The 26,150-nt window shown below is 36.2% G+C and overlaps 1 protein-coding gene across 1 annotated transcript in view; it reads right to left on the minus strand.

Moving 5' to 3' along the window:
* Positions 1-2,510: 2,510 nt before the first annotated feature.
* LOC139137037 (uncharacterized) overlaps positions 2,511-26,150 on the minus strand; it is a 31,432-nt gene continuing 7,792 nt past the window's right edge. Inside the window, exons 3-7 of the mRNA XM_070704976.1 lie at positions 25,366-25,511; positions 13,118-14,313; positions 10,717-10,848; positions 9,561-9,615; positions 2,511-8,775 (exon numbers count right to left, since the gene is read on the minus strand). Coding sequence (XP_070561077.1) covers positions 7,545-8,775; positions 9,561-9,615; positions 10,717-10,848; positions 13,118-14,060 — 2,361 coding nt within the window. The 5' untranslated portion in view covers positions 14,061-14,313; positions 25,366-25,511 and the 3' untranslated portion in view covers positions 2,511-7,544. The remainder of the gene's footprint in view (positions 8,776-9,560; positions 9,616-10,716; positions 10,849-13,117; positions 14,314-25,365; positions 25,512-26,150) is intronic.

Here is a 26,150-nt window from a genome sequence, read left to right on the forward strand (position 1 = left end):
GGCCTAAAAGATCTTATTTTACTACGTGGACGGCTGTGATTGAGAGCATTTGAATAGCAAGGGAAATCAGCGTTATAACATTTTATAAGGCGCTATGCTACATGTTATACCACTGTACCACTGGATATCGTCAGTTGAATGATAAAGCGTCATTATTATTATAGACAATGATTTTCCAAGCTATAGACAATTATTTTTCATTTTTTCTGTGGTCGTATATATGTTATATGTACCTACTTATTAAACGCAACCACAGACAAATACAGACAGACTGGAAACGCGGCATTGCCTTTTGTTCCATGGTCGTCTCGGTAGACTATGGCCTTTTCATATTAAAATGAGCTTGAAAGGTGTTAAACTTTTTGGAGGCTTTGTTTAATAATTGCACGAGATTTTGCGAAAAATACGACGAGATGGCATCGTACTGCCAGTCGCGTAGCAACCATAATTACTTTGTGAGCTCTCAGGCCAGAAACACTGCTTCACGCCAATCAAAACATAACACGCCAGCAGTTTCATAAACATGTCCTTCCTTGACGCACGTGTAAAAGAGGGTATGACTGACCGTAAACCATTGAGTAAAACCAGACAATATCGATAAAAGACTTCAAATTTGGTTCAAACACACTCATTATATATTCATAAAAATATGAGAGGAATTTTTAAAACGGTAAAACTCATTTTCCTGAAGCTCAAAACACTCCCGTTTTCGCCAGCACGTCAATTCTGCTCAGCACCACACGACAACAACAACACAAACTTTGCCGAACATACTTTCGCTTAACAATTGGCGAAAATCCGAAAATTACCGAAGGAATCATGGTCGGCACTCTTCGGAAAAGAGAGGCGACAGCAACCTGAGGCGAGGCGAACATGGATGGGTTACGTAACCGCTTCACGCCTTAAACAATACCCGTTGCGAGTTTGTCTATGTTTGTCTGTGACGCAACTAACTACCTGTTAGTGAGAGTCTGAACAGCGCCACCATTGTTGGACTTTTACTGCTGAGAATCTGGCGATGTCTCGCAAGGTTCATTAAAAACTTTGACTTCCAGGCGGCACGACAGCAGATTAATTCTGTGTCTGCCTCATTGACATTTCTTTCATCGACAGCAGTGAACATTGTGGTCGTGTAAACTGTAAATGTATACTCTCCCAGGGTTTCCCCTGACACCAGCTACATTTGCATACTGAATCAAAAGTCATCAATGCGCATTAAATAGACTAAGATGTGTAAATATGGTTTCGATTTTGGATGCTGGATGGACTTGAATGTGATTATTGTTCTTAAAGCTTATATTTAACGAGCATTAAGAGGATTTGCTTCTCAAGCATGGACGGTTAGGATGATGATGCCAGCAAAGTTACAACGGATGTCAATTCGGTGTTACAACCCTGTGTGTGAGATCGACACATAGTATGTACGATATAAACGATTAAGTTTGATATCACCAGACATTTGAAAGTCACCTACTCAGCAATTTAAAGTTACAGTATACCTGGATAGGACAACTCTGTCTGGACCGATAGCTGGACAGGTGATTGCACTTGATCTAAATGTAGCTGTTTGCCTGGACTGATTTCTTTCAAAGCTGCTACATAGCACATTTTGTAATTATAACCTACAGTTGCAATGTTTAATTTGTCAATTTTTATATTTTGTGATACAATTCAATATGGCTCAAGGTAACCATTCTGTTCAAACTTTATTACGTCTATAACTGTAACTAAAACATGCCTAGATCAATTTGATTTGAGGTGAAGTAATACAAAATCACTCTAAAAGTAAAATTAATGTCATTTTCATTAAATTTGGCAAATATAATCTTTGGTATTGTAAAATTTTTAAAAATTAAATGAAAAATGGGGGTCACCATGTCCGTTTCCATGGCAACTGGATACAAATAGGGCTCCGTAAGATATGGAAAAAATGTCAATTTCAAAATGCATTTGATTTTAACATCATAAAGTAAACAAAATCTTATTCATAGATATGCATATTGATTTGTTTTCGCCAACATGGCGACAAGGTATTCAGTATTTTTCATGTCCAGACAGCAACCAAGACATGCCGGGACCGATGTGTTCCAAAGTTGGTATAAGCACATAACCATGCTGTGCAAGTGCCCAACAATTTGTACCGTAATATGAAGCAATATGGCTGCCAGGTAGCTGTTTGTCATAATTTTTCATGTCTAGAACCGTAAAACATAGTTAACCATAGTTATAATATACCATCTGTCATATATGCTCCTTTTCATGTTTGTCATAATCACGTCGAATTGTTCCATAGTTGATTTAAGGTGCCATACACTGATTCAGTTCCATATCACATTAGTTACTAATTTTGATAATTTTCAAATACTTTGATGACTACATCATATTCCCTTTTTCATCTCCAAAATATGTCACCAGGGATAAAGGGTGAGCATAACAACCTTACCTTGATTTGCGTCTGCATGTAGTCTTCAACTTAAAGTCAAGAAACCTTTAACAAAAAACTGAGCGTAGGACTCTTGGTTGATTAAACACAACCATGTCTTTATTACCAGAAGAAGTAAACTACTTGCAATATTGTTTGATTTTAAAAGCTAAAGTACAGGGCTTGACATGAGCATTGTCAGCTACAGCATGAAGCTGGAAAATGATGGCCAGGACTAGCAGAAATGTCTTGTGAAAAGGCCCGCTGGGCTGGTGGTGCTATGTAACGTTTTCTATAGCAATTATCTCTAAACCATGTTAGGAAATCTCAACTACCATGGCCAAGTCACTTGTCAGAGTATGATTTTTTATACATATATATTACTGGGATATTTGATAGAATAGACACTCATGGATATTGGAACAACGTTTTATTGACTTGTAATTATACATTCGATCAACAGTAATTTGTTTGTACACACAAACAAAGTTTGCAAAAAAGTGACGCTTGGTCACTTTCTTTTGCAAACTTTGTTTGTGTGCACAAACAAATTAATGTTGATCTAATTCTTCGATACACTTTTTCCCTCTCCACTCATCAAATATTTGTTATTCAGGTGGAAAGTGGCATCCTTTAAATGTATGCAACCAGGGTCTGTATTTTTAAATGTTTTTTAACTATGTGTTGCAAGATTATGGCGATGATACATGTAGCGATCAAAAATTGAGTTGATGTAATTTATGCCGACAACATGGGAGGGATGCTAGTTGTAATCACAAACATTAAATTTCATTGCATGCCATCTCAGTTATTTGTTCTGTTAGGACTGCCAAATTATAGAATTGGCTTTTTCAAATGAATTCTGAGTAGACATACGGCAATGCATTCCATCTCGTGTCAAGCCCTGTTAATCACTATGATGCTCAGATTTACTATTAATAAAATTTTGGAAGACTCAAATGACAGATTTAAAACAATCGTAATATAATGCACTGCAATCTAATCTAAAACCCAAATTAGATATAACACCTTTTGAAACCAAAATCAACGAAACTTTACAAGCTACAACACATTGGATCGATTCAAAATATAGTGATCAATGTAAAATTTACAAAGGCACTTAGATTGCTACCCGAGAGAACTTAATGAGGCACAATTCGACAAACGACGCCCTTTTAATATAAATCTCCTTACATGTAACTCAAACATTTTATGATGGGGTATGAAATCATTTGCATCATCCTCTGTGAGACTTTTTGCAGTTTCCTTTCCCCTTTGCGTACTTTCCTTGCCGTTGTTTGCTGCCTGACTGAATGAATACCAATATTTACACAACAAACTGTACTTCTTGATAAAAGTTTCTGAGGTAGCATCTCTGACCTTGACTACTAAGATTTTCAATGAAGATAAAAACATTCCCACTGAAACATTAGAAGATAAAACCATTACCACTGAAACATTCTATTCTATTATCACGAAAAAACACGAGAGAAGGCGAAAACACCAAAATCTTTAACAAGGACAAAATAAAGGGACAAAGTTACTCTTACCGTAAAATTCTAACCCAACAAATTAAAAAAATAAACGAGAAAAAACAACAATATAAAGACTTTAAAAATAAGAATTTAACGGGATAAAAATACTCTTTCTTCGTGGACTGTTTGGTTCAGAGGAACAATAAGGACATAATTCCAAGATCATGACTATCGGTAGTAGAGTAGCCCTTTCGAACTCGTTTCCATGTTCATAGGTCAACCCATCCAGTTGCAAAACATGGAATTGAAGTTTTTGTTCTTTAGCTGGTGTTGCCGAGAATGAAAGTGGCTCTTCTCTCCCTAGCATATCATTCTTTATGGTAACAGCATTCATGGTAGATACCAGATTTTTGTGAGAACTTTCCATTTTAATAAGCAGGACATCAGTTATGTTTGATTCATAACTATTAATGGTATTTCAAGTTGCCACAGAACATCACTTCCCTTCTCAAAGAAGTCAAAATGAACAAGAATGTCGAAGAAAGTGAATCTGTCCCTTTAAAAAGAGTAATACAAAAGTAAGATGCAATTGATGAATTGAAAAATTATAACCAAACTAGTGAACTTAAGGTCCTATCTGAATAATAGTGATGGTAAAAGATACTAAATTAAAAGTTAGTATCAATTTTTTCTCAATAAATCTGATAAGCTTATATGGTGGTTTTATCTAAACGTTTTAAACACTAACAGAAAAGCGATTCTCTCTTGCAGAGAATAGTCATAATCATTAAAACAGAATTACATAGTGACATGAATACCTTGATAGGTGATCCACATTCTTATTAAGCACTAAAGGAACAAAACCTCTTCTTCAAGAGAAAAGACACTGTTAAAGTCAGTTTCTAAATCTGATGACAATGAAAGAGGATTGAATAATTACAGCACAATACCGGCGTATTCGTATATTTAAATGCCTATGCGAGTGAAATGAAACTCTTAAAGTTGATGCTTTGAACATAATAAGAATGTAAGGTTACTGTTAATTCTTGTTCTTGACTATAACTGAGCAGGTTTTATATACGGTACATATTATACCTTGAAACAAGCCAATACCACTTGTTTGTTACTAAAAGAAGTAGGACTGAAATCAGTCATTTGATGTTAACTCTGTTACATTTTGCTGAAATTACAGAGAGAAATATTTTTCAAAATATGCAGATTTTGAAAAAGATAACATGAAAGGAGAATGTGTTCCATGTAAGGAACATGATGTTACAGTGCTATTTGTGACTTCACTTCATAAAATCTCTTAGTCATTACATTAACTGTTCTGTAAAGAAATCTTGAGGTTTTACATTAGATAATTAATCTTAATACAGCTGATGTGACCTCAAAAGAAGTCTGCACAGTTTAAGTGAAGTCATATAATAGTTTTGAGCACAGGAGATTCCATAACTCTAAAGATTATTGCCTGGACAGAATCGATAGGGAGGGGATGGCAGATATATTTGAGTGGCCATAACTACATTTGTATTTTGCAAGGGGACAACTACCATTTTAAGCCCGTGGAAGGGGAAAACCAGCAATTGTAGTGCATCAATTTGATAAGTACCAACTCTACCCCGTGCTGATTCTGTCTGGACCCTTGTTGCCCACAAACACACAGTGCGACCGAACTATACGATGAATACATACGTATTTTCCATTAAATGCACATGACAAATTAAAGTAACAGGAATAAATCATTTGGTTTTTTGTAATTTTACTATATAAAGAATCAGAGAAACAGGTCTAAGTCATGATTTCTGAAAAAATGGGTAATTATAATGGATTGAGAAGGGGAAAATATCCTAGTGATGGGTATTTTTCAGTAATGTTGCATTTTATGTGATATATTTACACATCTTGAATAACTGTAAATTATACTGTGGAAGCTACTGCTGATGTATCCTTGGCCATGTTGCACTTCACAGCATTTAGATAAAAGGCTTAAGTATTGGTAAAGCTTAAGTTTCATTTGGTTTGAAAAAATCCAGATGCTTTTATCAAGCTTTTGTCACTTATTTTGTAAACTTGCATTTTGCAATAAACTACAAGAAGTCTAACATTGTCACACAACTCTGCAGATAAATGTTTTAATTCTAACAGTCTAATATCTAACTTCATAAAACAAATTATTTGCTGCTGAACAAGTAACACCTCTGAATACTTATGTTAGTGAAACTGTTTTCGAATATTTCACTTGAACTTCAGATATGTGAAGGAAAATATTTTCTATACCATCTACGACCACTTATATTTCTGTGGAAGTAGCTGATTTACAGTATAACACACTAACATATTATAAAATTTAATGCTAACTTATTTCTGTGAATCGTAAGATACAGTATGACAAGTAATACTTCCAATAATAACGAAACTGTTAACTGCCTAAAAACTTAACGCTATTTTCTTTTTGATGGCTTATGATTATTGCAACATGATGTTTTTTCAGAGAATCAGAAGATTGCTACAAAATACTTTTGCTCTTGTACATAGGTACTTTAACACGTCCAGCAGCAATACAGGATTTGTACTTATCATTAATAATGCTTATTTTGCAGGGATGCTAATGCGTGACTGATTAAATTGAATTGAACATATGTATCAGTTTGTTTCATACAAATAAAAACTAAACAGAGACTAGTAGAGTATACATATTGGTAGAAAGACTATAAAATTGCATTAACCAACAACCGTCTGGCACAAACTCTAAAAACATTTAAATTAAATTTACTTACTGTGAATAATACCTTAAACTATTTCTGTTGAGAAAGAAATTATCATAAGTTGAAAAGAAAACAATAACAAATCATCATCATTATTGTTTTGTTGAAGTGATAAGGTTTAAAAAGATGAGCTCACTAAGTCATCTTGTTTCTTTATTTTCCCTTGTGATGAATCGAAAAACATACGATTAAATGCTTGATTATTTTACAATATTCAACACTCTGACGTAAGGAAAAATCTGAGCCAAATACAATAACGCTACTAGCCATTATAAGTTTGCACTTGCTATGAGAGACAACGCAAGTGGAAGTAAATTGATTTGTTGTGGTGCACCATATTAAAATTAACGACTAGAAAATAAAGAAGCACTTCTCATTAATTTAAATTGTAATATCTAGCTTCAGAGGAAACAGTTGGATACTCCAGACAGAGCTGTATTGTACAGCACAAGTCTATGGTGCGGGACATCATGCATAAGCTAGTTCATGTTAAGTGCGCATACTGAGTCTTTCAGCAATCTCAGTACTATATTAAGTTATTTTTAATCACATTGAAATTTCTATTTCAGATTACTGAACAAAGAGGTAACCTTTGGTATTTGATGGTTGACAATAGACTTATTTTTATCAAATTTAATGAGTTATGCTTTGATTGAATTTCTTTATATTTTAAGGGCCAACTCTGGGATGAAATTCTCTAATGCAAAGACTATACAACTGACTTATTTTTATGTTGTCATCTTCACCAAACTTGCTTCGTTTATGCCTTGTATTAAGTTAAGATGTTGAATGAATTCAGATATTAAATAGAGACAATTCTTTTCTTAACATTTTGCGTCACAGTTCTTTATTTGTCTTTGTTGAAGATATTCAGAGTGTTCACTCACAGCATACCTTCTTGAATACCTCATGAGTTTCTCTCACTTCCTTGCTATGCTTCAGAAGCTCTTTCATACGCTGTGCCCTATTGAACGCTGCGTCATAGTTGTCAAGAGTACGTTCTATATGTTCAGCCCATAGTTGAACATCTTTCTCCTTCTCCTTGTCATTGAGACCAGCATCAACAAGTACTTCTTTGTGTATTTCCTCTGGGAAGTATTTAATCAGGAACTTTGCAAGCCCTGAGTGCTTGGTTAGCAGGACTGGTACACCAGTTGCAATGGCTTCAAGACCAACCATACCAAAAGGCTCACTGCGTGATGGCATTAGACACAGGTGACTTTGCTGTAGGTCATCTCGAATCTGGTCTTGGGTTCCATATGGATACAGATTGCACTGAAGGTGACCAGTCGTTATGTGCTTCTCGATATACTCCTTTGACTCCTTCCCATGCCCCTCGGGTATCCCACGAATTAACCAAACTGGAGGATCTTGGTCAGGTTTCTTCCTATTGAGGGATTCTACAACTCTGCTAAGAGCAGCTGCAGCAAGATCATATCCTTTCAGGTGAGCAACACCCGTCACTCTGCCAAATGTAGTGATCTGGATTTTGCAATCCAATGATGGCCGCTTCATTGACACTGCAAAGAACCTCTCATCTGGCATTGGCAGGAAGAGTTCATGCTTGACAGATGTTAGCTTTCTGTATTTGTTTTCGAAGTGACTGTACATTCTCGGACCAACTGAGAAGACTACATCAGCCATTGCTGCTTGGCTACAAAGCTCAGCCTCCTTTTTCTGTACTCTTGTTGGTGTCCACTCGTCCTTGTGTATTTCTGTGTCTTCTGGTATGACATGATTGAACAGTACTGCTTTCACTTTCTTTGAAGGAAAACAGTCCTTTTTGATCTTCAGAGCAGCCATACCTGTTATTGGCATGTGGCCAATGACTACTTTAACATTCTTCATCTGTTTTATCTGTGGAAAGTGAACTGAGTGATAATCAGTCAACCAATCAACTGAGGGTTTCTTGTCAGAGTGATGTTTTTCAGTCGGGAGAAGAAGATGAATACCTTTAGACTCTGCATCTTCTTTATCTTCTTTGCATGCTTCAAGAGCTGTTACATAGACATCCTGCTGAGTTTCAGCCACTAATTGTGAAACTTGTCTGTTGACTGTAGAAATACCACCTTTGGTAGTTCCCCACTCATCATTTACCAGAAGTATTTTCCTTTTGATGCAAAGACAATGTTTCTTCAATTAACCATTTAAATTAATTTGAAATTAAGTAGCGTGTTTAAATTATTCTTGAGTGGAAAAGTTGTGTTATTTAGCTCTAGTGGTTTCCAAATATTGAGATAATCTGCAGTAGACTTAATGCCCACCTTGTCAGGAAATGTTAGGCATTTACGTAATAAATGGTCATCACTTTGTGCGTAAAAGTAGAAACATTACAGGCCCAATAGCTGTATCTTTCAGCATTATTTTTTTTTATTTACTTCCAAACTAAAACAAGTTCGTGGGCATTTACTCATTGAGGGGTGTTTATACAAGTATAATAAACTGTTCACTGGGACTGCATGTGCGATTTTGAGCAAGGTAAATAATAAACGTTTGCCCAAACGTAAAATGGTGCCCTCATCCAAATAAAACAAAAACACTGTACGTCGTGAATATATGCATTGGAATATTCACGGATACAACAGAGTAGTCCGATATAATGCATAGTGCTGAATCTTTTCCACTGGACATAATATGCTTGTTTTTTCTTAATACATGCATTACCAGTTTTTAAAAATGGCGGGAAATCAAAAGTAACGGTTAAAATTTAAATCTACTTGTCCAATTTTTCAGTAATAGTAGACTATATCCTTTAAATTTGCAGAATTTAAAGAAAACCAGAGAAAATAAAAAAAACCTTTTTCAGGTCAACAAATTTCAAGAGTTACAGCTACATTGGCTTTCAGTTCTTCATTTCATGTGTTGCTTTAAAATTTGCTATAAATGGTAACTTACTTGCCACTGACATTTCTTTCAGATCTCTGAGATATCCCAATGCGTGCTTTCTTTTCTGGTAAAATAAGGTAAATTATGAAGAGAGGACAGTATTCATTACACCATACTCCCTAGTAGGGCAGCACAAAACTGCAGTTATACAAAGACAGGGGCTAATTTGTCATACATGTACATGCTTAATTTATGCTTATTTATTGCCCTATTGTGAACGCCACTTGAACTTTCGGTTACTTTCAAAAATTAACTAACATCAAAAGAAATTGTAAAAGAAAAGCAAATACTGACACGATTTACATTCTCATGAATATTATATCTCATAAATTGGCATTCCAAGATTAGAGAGATAGTAACAGAAAACCCTTACAAAAGCAGCAAAAAATGGCAACAATTCCCGAGCTTAACTGACACGTACAGCATGTCATATTGCTATTTCAAATCAATCTGATAACAAAATCCCCGGATAAAGAAGTGACAATTTTGTGAAATTTCTACTTGAATCACGTCCAGAAATAGCTGCAATAGTTGTAGCCAAAGGGCGCTTGCTTCTTGTGTCGTGTGGGCCATACGGGTCGGCTACACATCCAACACGACAGAAGAAGCAAGTGCACCGCCCGTTACCTACAAAATTGCAGCTGATCTGAAAATGAAAAGTAAACCTGCAACAAAGATATCATGTATGTCCGTGTTGCCGATCAACAGAATGGTGTGAACTGTGAACCAGCATGCATTGCTGCACGTAAAAGCAATTCAACTTTCCAATATCAAAAGGTCAGCAGCTTGTAAAAACAACTTGCTAGTGAAAATTGTAGTAGTCACCGGTAATAACTCTTTACAGGTTTAAGGACGATTGTTTGAACAAATGCAATCACAACGTCGTGGACGTGAATGACATGAAGGATGTGACTTCACAGTGGGACTATTCTATTTAGGTAACAGGGATGGAGGGTCACAGAATCAGAAAGGAAGTGGCATTATTTCAATGTCCTATTTTTAACACCTTTAATAGTTTCTTCGATCTGAAAAGTATTTTTACCAACTATAACTGCCCTTTATATTTACTTTTCATATTTATCTATACTTAGGTAGGAACCTATACAAGGATGCACAAAAATCTTATAGAAGCTATTATGAGAAAAATATTCCATGGTGAACGTACCCAATAATTGCTTGGTGTCATGGCAAACGTCTTGTGTTCTTTGGCCATGTTTTCTTGTTTTCGTTTGCATCACTGGCGACTGTCGCAAGGGCTGTGTAGGAGTGTCACTTTGCTGCCGAGGCACATGGTATTCTGAACAGAAGGAAGTAAGAAGCAAACAGTATATTACTTCTTTTTGCAACTTACCCACACAGGTGCATACACGCAACATGTATATAGTCATTAAGAAATAATGACATAGTATCGAAAATATTTGTATCACTTTTAGCCTTCAAGTGAGATTTTGGTTTTACAGTATTTAAAAATATCTGTATCTGATTAATGCCCATGGTCAAAATGTTAGGGGCCACACTGATTGTTACGTTATTTTACTAGCGCATTGATTCACATGTATGTCAAAAGAATGCTGGTGTGGCGCCCATGCTGGATTGGTAAACGCCAAACAATATAGCGCGATATTTTGGGATACATAAAAACGTGTATAAAGATGTTGCGATATGAAAATTTGTAGTGCGATTTTTACGAACGGTAATCGAAATACAGCCAAACCCTCTTCCCCCTAAACATAGAAGTTACGTTTACCGTGCGCGTGTTTTAATTATCCACGGCCCTTTAGTAAACTGCAAAATTAAGAAAGAGTGGTATCATAATTCTGCCTATGCAGGATCACGTATTGTCATCTCTGATTGGCAGCAGATATGCACCAAACATTTTATATTGCTCTGACCACGTATGTGCGTTTTCTAGTACGTCTCTCAGCACTTCACAGTAACTAGTTTTGAAATGCCTCTGAAAATCATATTATGAAATTTCAATAGACTACGACAATAATAATTTGAACAGTGGAACAGTGTTCGCGTTTACGCAAACAAATGCGTATATTACGCATTGAGATTGACTCTCTACGCATTTTTTTCATTATGCGTTTTCTATACGCAAAGGAAAACATTAAAATGTTTCCGAAAGCACTCCCCGCGACTGAGCTTAGGCGACAACCAGACGAGATGAGTGCCCGCTTGACATTAAATTTGTTGCAACATTTCTGTCAATCACTCATTTTGTGTGAAACTTTCGGATTCTCTGGGCGTAGTCTGAAAAATTGGCATCGTAGTTCAAAGGCACGTTATCATGTCAGCCGTGCCTATGAACTTCGTTGCTAATTCTCAGGCGAGCGATAGTTTCTGACACTTATGACACAATATGAGTGATTGACAGAAATGTTGCAACAGATTAAATGCCAACCGTGCGCGATCATCACGTCCAGCTGTCCCCAAATTTGATCAAAGTACACATGCAGAATGGCGTCGAAGCAAACAACTCTATTTTCTTTCAACTTTGCTCCACGAGTCCGTGAAAAAATTATTCAGAGGGTCAATCGAAAGACACTACCAGGCAACCCAACGTGGAGAACACGGAGAAGCGCAGTGAAATTGAACTATGTCGGAATCCACGACGTATTGTCCTGTTGTTGCCGAACAGGGAATCAGCGCCACACCGGTTACCAAAAAATCCTGTCCACAACCACACGCAGGCTACCAAGAGCAGTGGGATACTGAATATCCATAGTTACGTTTTGATGTAGAAATATAAATGTATATATTTTGAACACACTCAGTGCCTGGATTAGCTGCAATAACTCTAACCTTTTAGTTGCCCGATGTGTTTTGATGGCCGCATGTATACCCTTCGCTGTTACGTTTCAGCATGTCTGAAACACAGCCCAGTTGTTCAAGTTGTTCGTTGAACTGTTTTCATGAAAACAATCTCACATTTACATCGTACAATCGGAAATGGTAGTGTAGATTTATTGAACGGCTCATCGTATTTTGTAGTCAGGTTTTATCCATCAATCGGGTGCGGAAGTGAAATTACGTATGCAAATACAGCCATTACGCAATTTTAGCAGACTAATGAGTATGCCACACGCGAGGAGAAAAAAGTTACCGCGAACACTGTGGAAACACGAGAGGGTAGTGCCCGTTTATTCCAAATGAATTATGTCAATAATTGTTGGAAACAACGAACTCAAAGCTGCTCCCACTACAGTGGGTTCCATAAGCATTGCAACATTGGAGGGACCATGATTGCAATCAGGGTCAGGCGTGGCCGGCTAGACTGACGTTACAGTATTCGCTCCGTTGAGATGCAGTCAATTTTGTTCTTAAAAATAGCTATAGATTGGCTGAGGTAAATTTCTGTGCTTTTTTTTCTCTGCACCTACTCGTATGATAATGTTCAAAACGGGTTGAATGTAATGTACAGCAAAGAAAAACAATTTATATCATCTTAAACATTAAGAGTTTGGTAATTACAGGTGTCATTTATACATTGTATGAGTATGGCTATGGTAGTTGGTTACCTAAACAAGACTTGAAATGTATGAAAAAAGAACAAAAATTACCTGGTGAAAACCAGAGTTTCATATCCTCTTCACATCCTGGAACTGGGTTGACACTTTTATAGCAGACAGCATTTAAAGAATGTCCAGCTTGATCGATATCAACGCAACGATCATCTAAATCCATACTGTCAGGCATATTGCTCTCTGGATTATGCTTTTTGCATGGACACTTTACACATAGTCGAAAGGACAGTCCTGGTGTATAGGTTTTGATGAGGTATTTCAGCTGCCTTTCTACAAGAACACGGACAGCAGTTGCTTCGGCATTGGTTACCGGTTGCCCATTACTGACTAGGATGTTTAATTCAATGTCAGCCTTACGTTTTCGCAGGGTGACATGAAAGCCTTCTTTATATATGCGGGCTTGATGCTTAAGTAATTTTACATCTTCTGTTGACCATTCTTTCAGACATCGAACCACCAAACGATAGAAAATTCCTTCAGGTAGGAAATTTCCAGCGAAATGGAAGATAATAGCTCTACGGGCGACTGAGCCAGCAGGCAACATTGAATCATCACCTTCCGCTTCCTTTTGAAGTACCTGGCACGGAAGGTAATATACTGAATTTGACATTTTGTAAATAATGTCATAGTTTTCCATGACCTCGAGCACAATTTCTTTATCTTGCAATCGGTGGTGACATTCTAGCCGGTAATCAATCAAACCGTGATGCAGCCTCCCTGTGTTTAAAAGGTCATCTATTTGACGAGTCACTTCTGCAGGGGCTTTGAGATCTGTCTTGAAAGTTACAGATTGTGTGATGATAATACGGAAGAGGTCAACCAACCAAGCAACATTCAGGATCACGGTATCTCTGATGTTTGGTATGTCAACAAAATGTAAAATCTCCCCGATGCTGTGAAAGAATGCTAGTGCCTCATCGACGACTTCTTCACTAAGATTTACATCTTTGCCTATTTCATAGATTTCTTTCAATTTCATTGTGTCCTTCTGTTGTTTTCTCAGCTCAAATTCCAGGAGAACCCATTTCAGTGGTACTTCATCAGCAAAGAAGGGGTGTGATGCCAGGTTCTTGATCAAGTGTCGAAGGGTTTCAATTTCAGGATCAGGAGATTTTTTGAAGATACCTGTTGGTTTGTTGCCTATGGCGATGTAGTCAACAATATGCTTGTTAGCTGGGCCAACAGCTCTATCAAGATAGTGTTTATGTCCAAAAGACGCTTTTGACTCTTTCCTGTAAAGAGTAGGTATAGAGTAGTTGATACAAGACTTAATATATCATATTATCTCAGAGAATAACTTATCGGATCTGAATCCAAATCTAGTAAAATGTATACTATTATGGAATGGCAAGAACTGATAAGTTGTTGGGGTTATTCACTAAGGACATATGTCCGGTCAATTTGCTAAGTACACTTAATATACTATGATATAACAGTTATGACAGTCATTTAGCATTTTACGACAAGCTAATTGCATATTCAACGAACTTTCCTTATTAGGACTATATATCTGAATGGATCAAAGTTGATGAACTCTGCTACATACATTGAACAACACTTTGCTTTAAGCTTCCAAGACAAGAAATTGACTTTTTTAAGCTATCACTTCTCTAGTAGTTAATAAGCTCAGAACCCCCGTCAATTATACATTTTCGGAAAGCCTACATATAGGGAAACATTTTGGTGACCATAGTGTCACCATTGTTCACATAAATATCACGTGTGTAGAGACCTCAAAGGTGTCCCTGACATCAAAGTGGTCCTCATGTTCTCAGTTGAACTTGATTTCCTTGTAGTCTAATTAAATTTTTATTCACATCTTGGTATAAAGTGGTAGAACTTTGTAACGTCCTCAGTACTGATCGGTTGTTCGAGTCGTTTTTGACAAATACATCCACTTTTGTCATGTTTTTATTTCCCGATGCATTTTATCTTGCAAAAACAGGCCGAACAGCGCGTCTATTTTTTCACTGGCTTAAAGGGTTTAATGAAAACATAATGGATTGTACGAACGCGCAGTACAAGACCTGTCCGTCCATAGGATCGGCGTCAGTACATGAACTGTGATTCTGACATGCTTAGCCCGTACCCGTAAGCGCGGTGTATGCTCTGTTGTAGCCATTTTAGCCAACTTGCATTGATCTGGTTTACAGTCTTTTGGATTTTTGAGCCATATGATTAAAAATGGTCTCTCATGAATTTATGATGACAGTGAAAGCAGTAATCTCGTCAAATATCCGGGCCCGTAAAGCTAAAGAAGTGTAAGCTTACGTACCGAGGTATAGCTGTGGAAACGCAGCGGGTCTACGCGGGTCGTCAACCCCGCCTTTAGATGACCCGCATAGATCCCGCCACAGACAGCTGGGTTTCCACAGCTAGTACGGTACGGAGGCAATATTGTAGCAAAGGAGCTGTCATAATTTATGGCCTGAGGGCCGGGGAATGATCTCAAAAATCCAAAATCATTGTGTAGGCCCCTATTTTTGGACAGCTTTGGCTGGAGATCTAAACATTGTCCAAAGTCACCACAATATCTGTCTGTGTGTGTACCCCTCCGTCTGTCTGACCATCCATAGAAAAATTTGTTCAAGTCGCTGCCTAAAACCAGAGGTCATGCAATTTGGTAAATAGCATCATCTTTGGAAGATCTAGATTTGAATTAGACTGTTAGTGGATTTGGTCTGCATAATTAACAGTCATTTGTATAATTGATTAATTTGTGCTTTAGGCTATATTACCATCTGAAGAATTACTCAATCAAACTTGATGTAACTATGCATACGCTTATTTTGTTAGTTTTAATCAGCATGACATTCTAAATATTAGCTTATTTGCATAATTTTATGATTTTTTGAAAATTAGGATATGTCAGTATTGAGTGTAAAAATTGCGACAGACCTCTGCTATTTATTGATCATACCTAAGGCCTATTATGTTCAATGTTTTATGAGCACGCTATTCTAATTACTAGGTCATTTGCGTATTTAATGAATTTCGGTAATAAGGGTTCATATTTATATTGAATGCACTGATTTTGCGTTTGACTTCTGCTTTTTATTAATCACACCAATTGGATTTATAGTGAATGTTTGATTGGCATGACATCCTAATTACTAGATCATTTGCATGTTAATGAAATTCTATAATTAGTCCATATGTCAAAACTTAATGGCTGCATTTGGTTGAACTTCTGGTATACATTGGTTATACTTCAGATTTGTTTGTCCTCAAAGTTTGATTTGTGTGATATTTCATATTTATCACAATTACATAGTTAATGAATATATGTAATTAGGCTATATATCAAAGCTATATGTCAAAATGAATTGAATGAATTTATTCAAACTTCTAAGTACAAAAGTTATGCTACATTAAGACATACTGGAAATTCATGGGCATGACATACCCGGATAATTCTGACGATTATATGCATCTGCTGCTATATCCGCCTACTTTAACATCATTGAAGGAATGTGATTGACATAAAATGTGCCAGGTGACCTGTAAAGAGCCAGTTACGAATAGGATTATAGAACACTTCCATTGCTTTGTCCAATATTTAGTATTGTTTGAAAAGAATGCATGACTCTAAAAGTGTCCCAATGACCTCAAATGTATCCCTATATAATTGTGATGATTATTTGCTCCCAAATGCTATATCCAATTACTTATACTTAATTAAGAGAATGTGTTTCCTTCGAAAATGTACCAGGTGATTTACAAAGCGTCTATTACAATTAGGATTATAGTAATTTTGTTCGCTTTGTCCAACATTTAGTATTTAATAAAAAAATTAGTTAACTCCAAAAGTGTCCTTATGACTTCAAAATTGTCGGGGATAATTTCCATGGTTATATGATCCCACTGCTATATCAAACTACCCATACGTAATCGAAGGGATTTGATTGACTTCAAAAATGTGCCAGGTGACCTATCAATGTTTGTTACTTATAAGATTATGGTACCCTTCCACTGCTTGGTATAGTATTGAAAATAAAATATGACTGCAAAAGTGTCCGTGACTTCAAAAGTGACCCCTGAAAAATTCTGATGTTTGTATGCTCTGCTGTATTAAACTTCTTTTAGGTAACTTCTTTCATGTGTTTGACATAAAAATGAGCAAGTTTACCTGTAAAGTCTCATTCACTCATAGAACAATAGTACATTTGGCTTTGTCCAAAATTTGGTATTGTAGAAAGAAAATAAATTTGACTCCAAAAGTGTCCTGGTGACCTCAAAAGTGTCCCCGGATGATTTCAATGGTTATATGATACCACTGCTACATCAAACTGCCAATACATATTTGAAAGGATTTATTTGACTTCGAAAAGGTGCCAGGTGAACTTTCAAGTATTTGTTACTTTAATAATAATTGTACACTTCCACTGCTTTGTCCAACATTTAGTATTGAATTAAGAAAAAAGATTTGACTCCAAAAGTGTCCCGGTGACCTCAAAGGTGTCCCCGGAAATGCACTTGATTATATGCTCCTTCTGCTATATTGAACTTCTTGTAGGTATTTGAAAGAATGTGTTGACTTGAAAAATGTAGCATGATACCTTTGAAGTATCAGTTATTAATAGGACTATAGTACACTTCCTTGGTTTTGTCCAACACTTTAAATTGAATTAAGAAAGACAATTTTTACTCTAAAGTGTAGACCTCAAACCTGTCCCCGGAAAAATCGAATGATTATACTGTACGTCTTTTAGGTAATTGAAAGAATGTGTTGACATGAGAAGTGTAACATGCGATCTGTGAAGTATCAATTATTAATAGGACTATTGTGGACTTCCTTGGTTTTGTCCAACATTTAGTATTGAATGAAGAAATCAATTTCAGTCCAAAAGTCCCCTGAGACCACAAAGGTGTCCCTGGAAAATTCGGATGATTATACGCTCTGTCTGCTATATTCAACTTCTTTTAGGTAATTGAAAGAATGTGTTGTCTTGAAAAATCTTCCTTGGTTTTGTCTAACGTTTAGTATTGAATGAAGAAAGTCAATTTGACTCCAGAAGTGTCCCAGTGACTGCAAAGTTGTCCCCGAAAAGTGCACTTGATTATATGCTCTTTCTGCTGTATTGAACTTTTTGTAGGTATTTGAAAGAAAGTGTTGACTTGAAAAATGTAGCATGATACCTGTGAAGTATCAGTTATTAATAGGACTATAGTAACTTCCTTGATTTTATCCAACATTTACTATTGAAGTAAAAAATCATTTGACTCCAAAAGTTCCTTTTGACCTCAAAAGTGTCCTTTTGACCTAAAACGTGTCCCCGGAAAATTCAGATAATTAATACGCTCCGTATGCTATATTGAACTTCTTTATGTAACTGAAAGAAAGTGTTGACTTGAAAGTTGTGGCAGGCAGCCTGTCAAGTTTGAGTTACTTGTAGAATTATTGTACACTTCCGCTGATTAATCCAGCATTTCGGTATTGCATTGCAAAGGTACATGACTCCAAAAGTGTCCTTTTGACCTCAAAGATGTCCAAGATGATTATACGCCCCATCTACTATATTCAACTTCTTTTGTGCAATTGAAAGAATGTGTTGACTTCAAAAATGTGGCAGGTGACCTATTAAGTTTGAGTTACTTGTAGAATTATTGTACACTTCCACTGATTTGTCCAACATTTGGTATCGTATCGAAAAGATGCATATGACTCCAAAAGTGTCCTTTTGACCTCAAAGGTGTCCCCAGAAAATTCTGATGATTACATGCTGCCTCTGCTATATTAAACTACTTTTACATAAATGAGGGAATGTTTTGACTTTAAATAAGTGGTAGGTGACCTGAAAAGCATGTTACGAATTATTGTACATACCCACGGGTTTGTAAAACATATATAATTTGAATTGCAAAATATCTTTGACTACAAAAGTGTCCCTATGACCTCAAAATTGTCCCTAGATAATTCTGATGATTATGCTTCATTGTCTAATTAAAGCAAATTATTTTATCGTTTAAGTAACCTTAATATTTTATTTTATATCTATCTTGAACTTGCAGCTTTAGCTTTGAATTCGAAGTTGCACTTCTCAACTAACAAGCATCCTTCCATAAGCAATGTATGTTTGGATAAAAACACAATCCATTGACATTGTTTTAGTTCTGTTCCAAACTATGATTTTGTGCAGTTGAAGTGTTAAATACATCAGCAAATACTATGACTTCAAATTCGTCCTTATGTATTGGAGGTATATTCTTGAAAAACACTAGCCCCGCCCTTATTAAAACTCTTCCGTTCATGTACACTTATCCGACTTGAGATATGAAGTATTAAATAAAAATAAATCAGGATAACTTCAATACAGCAATATGGCTTCGAACCTTCCTCAATTTTCCGATATGTTTTTAAAACACTAGCTTACCCTCTTAATCTTTTATTTTTATGTATAACTTTTAGAATTAAATAGAGTCATCAAGTACGACTTCAAAACTATTCACGACTTCAATAGCGTCACGTTCTATGGTAGGTATTGGATATTTTTGAAGAAAAAAATAAAAACATAGACCCCAAACAAAGTCGGCCTCTAGCCCTCGTCATGTGTATTTCATATTGTGGAATTCGCTGCGATGCTGTGGTGTATCGATCACGCTTGTATCAAGGGTTATCACCTCAGACCCGCTGCGGATCTGTCCATAGACTTTTTTAAGTCAGAGGGCACATGTTTCAGAGGCGGTGGACGTTGACTCACGGGGAAAAGGTTGAAAATATATGTCTATATCATCCGAGGTACTAGAAGAAGATAGATAAGGGTCGTGAACCGATCATTGTGTAGTCCCCGGTCAAAGTAAACTACCAAAAACGTCTATGGCCTGGATTGCAGCAGTTCTGTGGTGATGAACCCTTGACCCGCGAGCGCGATCGATACGCCACAGTACTGCTGCAAATTGTATTTCATATCCAACATGTATTTAAAAGCAGCGATTAGAACGACTTCCAAATGTCGATATGACTTCAAATGTGTCATTTTAAAGATAAGTCATGATTTATATAGACACTACTCCTCCCATGATTCATTCTGCGCTCAGCCTTGATTTACGTATGATTTTTCCAAATTTAGGTATTAAATAGCCGCTAATATTGCATCAAAACTGTCCCTGTGACTACAAAAGCGTCCATTATGCGGTAGGTGTTGTCAGACTTGAGTTTAACCCCTATCTTAACCGGACATTTAGGATGGGTATTACTTTGAGGCCAGGGACCACTTTGAGGTCTTAACACAAGTGACAGGTAACTTGCATAACTTTTAAAAATCGTTTTCCCCTATGCTTTTTTTCAATGCTTTGAGATATGTGGCTGAAATTTGTGTGTGTGCAAGCTGTCCTGAGAATCTTTCAAAGTGTGTCTCAGAATTTTTTAAAACCTTCTAAAACATTTTTATGCCAGAAAAACTTCCTGAGCGATTTCTCTAAAATTGTGCTAAAAACCTAAGCAAGATATGAAAATTCTGAGACACACTTTGGAAGAGCGTTGTGACAGCTTGCATTCCAGAAGGTTTGAGCTCGATATTTTGAAGTATTGAGGCAAAACATAGCAAAAACCGATTTTTGAAAGGTCATGCAAATTACTTTTCACACGAAGGTTATGTAAACAGTGGTGACACTGTGGTTAACAATATGTTTCCCTGTATCTAGGCTTTCAGAAATTGTATAATTTACGGGGGTTCTGAGCTTATTAAGCACCCGGGAATTGTTAGATTTACGAAGTCAATTTCTTGTCTTGGAACCATAACAGTCATAAAAGTAATGTGGCATTTTCATTTCAACTCGTTACTAATTTCTATACATAATATCTGAAATTTGTGCTTACTTAGCTAAACAGACACAATCCACACAGACAGCACGTAGTGCACTTCTTTTCTGGCCTACCAACTCTGACTAGCCCATTGCTTTTCCATTTTAGTTCGACAGTCTTTTGGGCCTACTTGCCTTAATAACTATTTCATTTAGGGACTGTTCATTTTTTATGGCTTAGGGGCCGGCAAAATCTTGTCGCCGGTGTTCAAAAAAATATAGACCCCCCCCCCTGCATTGTTCGTGAAAAAAAGATGACCCCCTTTGCCAGACGAAAAAAATTGATGACCCCCTACTTAAAAATAACGAAAACCCATATGTCAAATTTACCCGCAGTTTTGATTTGAACTCCGGTACGCGGCACACTTTTATTCGTGTAGCAGAGATCCAGTGCACATACTTCTCAGCCACATCCATGCAAATGTCTGTTAATGAGAAAGACTGTAAGGCAATTCAAATTCATTCCATAGACAAATTATGTTCATGGACATTGTATAAAGTAAACTTTATTGGAGTGGTTCACCAAAGGCAGTCATCCAGTTAAGAGGGTCACGGGCCATTACGTAAAGTCAACTTTATTCTAGTGGGCAACAAAAGGTGGCCCACCGTTAAAGAGGGTCGATCATGGCCATTGCATAAAGTAAACTTTACTTGAAAGGGCCACTGAAGGCGTCCGGCTGTTCAGATGGTCATGGGCTATTACATAAAGTCAATTATTGTAGTGGGCCGCCGAAGGTGCCCGCCAGTAAAGAGGTCGATCATGGCCATGGCATAAAGTGAACTTTATTGTTGGTATTATGTTTTTGAAAATGTGGTGACGCCCCCTTTCCTACCAGTGAAAAAGCGATGACCCCCCCCTTCGCGGATTCCAAAATTACGATGACCCCCCTGGATTTTGCTGCCCCCGGCCGTAAAAACTGAACGGTCCCTTAGTAAAACACGAGGAGTTTTGTGTGTCATCATGTCTTAGGGCTCAGGCCAGTTCGCTGTCCATGATGTCATTCGCCCTACAACCGTGTTTGCATTTAAAAATAGATACCCTCCACAATTTTCAACAGAAATGAATTGTGGCCAATTTTCTTGTGCAATAAACAGCATGTAAAATCCAAAAAGCAATACTATCTTAAAATATGCTTTCTGTAGAGTCCCTTACTAAGATCAGGAGGGGAAGAGTGCAGACAAATGTGGTTTCATGAAGACATGTATGTATGTATGTATGTATGTATGTATGTATGTATGTATGTATGTATGTATGTATGTAAGTATGTATGTATGTATGTATGTATGTATGTATGTATGTATGTATGTATGTATGTATGTATGTATGTATGTATGTATGTATGTATGTATTTATGTATGTATCCTACTTAGTTTTCTCGACAATTTTTGCCCTTATCAACTTTAAACTTATGGTTGGACCATGTGATATAAAATGGGGCGGGGGCTTGGAAGATTTCGGGTTTAAAGTCTTTACTTACAATTTGTGTGACCTTATGTCATAACATCTTTAATTGTCAGCGTGCTCTTAAGACACACAATTTTTATGATATATATTTAATGTTTGCACATCCTCCGGACACCTTAAAGTATATTCGTCACACCTGCGTTCATTACATTTCATGTCATTGATGCCCTGATTTGATTAATATTTACCTCAACTTTTGCTGTTGTTTTACATGTACCGAACATATCCTTATGAACATTAAGTAGCATTATTCATTTATTATGCTGCTGCTAGAGTTTCTCATACTTACACGTTAAAATACTTGAACACTTAATACAGCTGTTCATAAAGCTTGCACAAGATATCATGTGTCCATTGTTGTTCTTTATAATGAAGCACTAGGCTTATCATGGCTTGTCAACAAACTATTTGTTGTACATAAAGAGGTTCTACAACCCACCCAAATATTGAATGATTCTAGAACTACTCTTTTTTAATTTCTAACACTTTAAGCAAAACATTTGCTATGCAATGTGACGAGGGTTTGAACAAGGATACCAGAATTTGCCATAAAATAAACATACTTATAAATGTCTTAATAATTTCCTTGATTTACGATTTATTTTTGTCTTTTAAAGCACACTTATAGGATGCACTTCTTAATATCCAAATAGAAGCTTTATTCCAAAATGAGTAGCTACTCCCTGATAAGAACTTACGTATAACATAAACGTTTGATACATTAGAAATCCCTTGCACTTCTGTAGTATATACATATGCAGAAGCAGCACTTAGACTTCTTTGCATTAATTTGCATTTCTTTGCATTAAATAGTGAAAAACTAAAGTGTTTTCCTATTGGGCTATCACTTGTCAATGTTGACAAGGTAATAATGGGACATCGTTTCTGTCCAAAACATTTTGAGTAGTCTTCATAAAAAACTCTGTTTAAAAAACCACAAAATGGCCACCCAGTGATACCATCTAAATGTAAAATTCAAATCTCATGTATCAGGCGGGGGACACCCCTTCTTAACCACCCAAAGTAATTGGATTAATTGTGTCATTTCAGTATTCCACTACCTCTATGCATTTGCAGTCTTTCAAATTTGTGCCATAGCTTACTACCTAAAACAAAGATATTCACTGACAGTGGTAAGTTTTATTACAGATTAAGACCATAGTAATTTTGCTCTAGTAAAGGATGCTTCTATTGAATTTCCATATTTCAAGTATTCTGAAGCAGGTGATATTTTTGCTGCTTTACATTTCTTTCCTTATTCGGTATTGTCATACCATGTGAAGAAAAGCATCTAAACAGAAACAATAGAAAATATTGACAATTTCATCTTACATAATTATGTGTGCGTAAAAAAATCCTCTGAGATGAAAAGTGAAAAAAAGATGCCAGAATTCACAAACTGAAAAAAAAATTCCTGGTGAAGCAGGGAGTAAAAAAACTAATGCTCCACAGTCAATCTTCCAAGCCGTCCACCGAACAATATCAAATGGTACACCCCTCAATGATGAACTTTCTGAAATCTTAATGTCATGGCTCAAAGTAAGATTGGGCATTATATATAATGAAGAAATGATGGGGAATCTTTAACGCCCAAAGCAATGAGCCTTATTTTGTTCAATCCAAGTTGATCACAGGATAATCATGCAAGTAAGCAAAAGAAATGTAGAATATTGCCAAAAAATCTTATTTGCGGTAGCACTTGCTTTGATACACTGGAATCGTGTACAAAGCCTCCTATTATGATGACGATTGTGGTTTGTTCAAATCATGTTGATCACATGAAGAATATACAACTCAGCGAGGGGTATTCAAAAATTTGTACAAATTCCAAAATAAGAAAAAACTTTCCCTGTAACTTAACATTGCTATATAAGATTTTAACTGTATGTAAATACATTTCAAACCAAAGTTAATAGAATGACTGAAAGCAATGTAAATGTGAAAAGTGGTCAAAAATTAGAAACTCAAAATCGCGGAGCCTATGGCTTTGAACTTTAGTTGGTACATTTCTACGTCGATGCAAATTTAAGTGTGTGCCTACCACGCCTTTACAATTACTTTAATGCAAATGAGCTGATGAAATCTTTAAAAAATGGAAATCTTTTTACACTTGAAATGATTGATTTGATTTACTTTACCACGTTGTTAGAAATATTTTAGCAGGTAGATGCATGTTCGTTAATCATAAGTTGGTCAAATGACTGAGACTAAATAAGCAAATTTTGTCAATGTTAAAAATGGTCAGAAAATTCAAACTGACTAACTTTTTATTAGCCTTAGAAAATTGAATCTTGGCCTGGCAGAATTTTTTTTTCAGAAATATAAAATTGTTTAAATTAAATTGATCGGAAGAGCCAAACTAGACAAAATTCTTTACTTGGACAGTAATCTATCTTGAGCGTAATCTACAGAATTGTTTGAACAAAGATGATGATCGTAATCTACAATTTTATTTGAACAAAGATGAATAAATAACTGATATGCAAACAAGCAAACAGATATTCGAACAGAATTACCTCATAAACTAATTAACGGTCCCACTACTGTCACTGTAAGAATGTTATTATTGCAAAGCTTTCAAAGTGTAGTGAAAACTGAATATTTATTGAATTTCTGCATAGCATTTGTGGTATATTCATCTACTAGTAATGGCAGTATTTTTATTCCCATTATTACACCTAAAAGCAATGAATGGTACTTTAAATGTAAGTTATCATTTCCCTTATCAGAAAGTACTTGTAATGTACTTTATATTTTGTAGGTTTAATTAGCATTTTGACCCAGTGATATGTAGATTTTCGCTCGGCGATAACAGACCTAAGTTTTTACAATTTTTCTGACTGCGACCTCTCCGCACGCTGTAGAGTTCGTAGTCGCACTTGCACTCACACTCTTGATTGCCATCACACATCGCACACAAATTTATCAGAGCAACGAACACATCGCCTTACTCGGTGAAAGATCTAAATAATCTAAACGAATTTAAACATAAAGCAGAAAGTTTTCCTTTATATACCTCTCCAAGCTGGTCTTTTTTAGTTCCAATGACAACAATAGGTGGAGTCATAATGTCCCTTTTCCCTTTTCCTGGTACTTCAACTTGTATTTCAGCTCCAGGTTTTGCATGCGTATGTATTGAATGCATCCAGAATGACAGGAACTCTGCAAAAGTTTAATTGAAACTGACGGTTACATGGTCTTTAGACACCTCCTCTGAAACCAAATTGGTTTGTGGTAACCTACAATATGGAATTCACCACGATAAATTAAAGCGTACACCTGATTCTTCATGCAACTACATTGCTCAATATGATGATTCACTTTTGTCTTGTTCCCAAATGTAATCATTATGTGTCACATGGTGGCTTTGTTGCACAATAATCTTGGTTGCATCAAAATATGTTAAACATGATTAGCCCTTCAGTTCAAGAGAAGAGTTATAACAAGACACACATGTATTACTTCACATGCGCGGTATCGGCTGTTGCTAAGACTTGTTGGGGAAATAATGTAATGGCTTATAGCAGTCCAATTCTTTCTTTTCCAGAAAAATTAGTAGGGCTCAGAGTGTTGTGACAGAAAATTGGATGAAATAACATGAACTGGAAGCAATACATATCACGATAATGGAGACAAAAGTTTTCCCAGTAGTTGCTTAAGAACCTTGCTCGATATTACTTCATACAAATTTGATTAAAATGATGTGAAATGTGCTGTAAGTAAATCTTCTACATAGATGCACCACTTTTGCTGATATAAAAGTTTGACAATAAAAACACTTCAGATGATGTTTAGATTACT

The sequence above is a fragment of the Ptychodera flava genome, chromosome 7 (assembly GCF_041260155.1).
Source record: "Ptychodera flava strain L36383 chromosome 7, AS_Pfla_20210202, whole genome shotgun sequence".
Lineage (NCBI taxonomy): Eukaryota > Metazoa > Hemichordata > Enteropneusta > Ptychoderidae > Ptychodera > Ptychodera flava.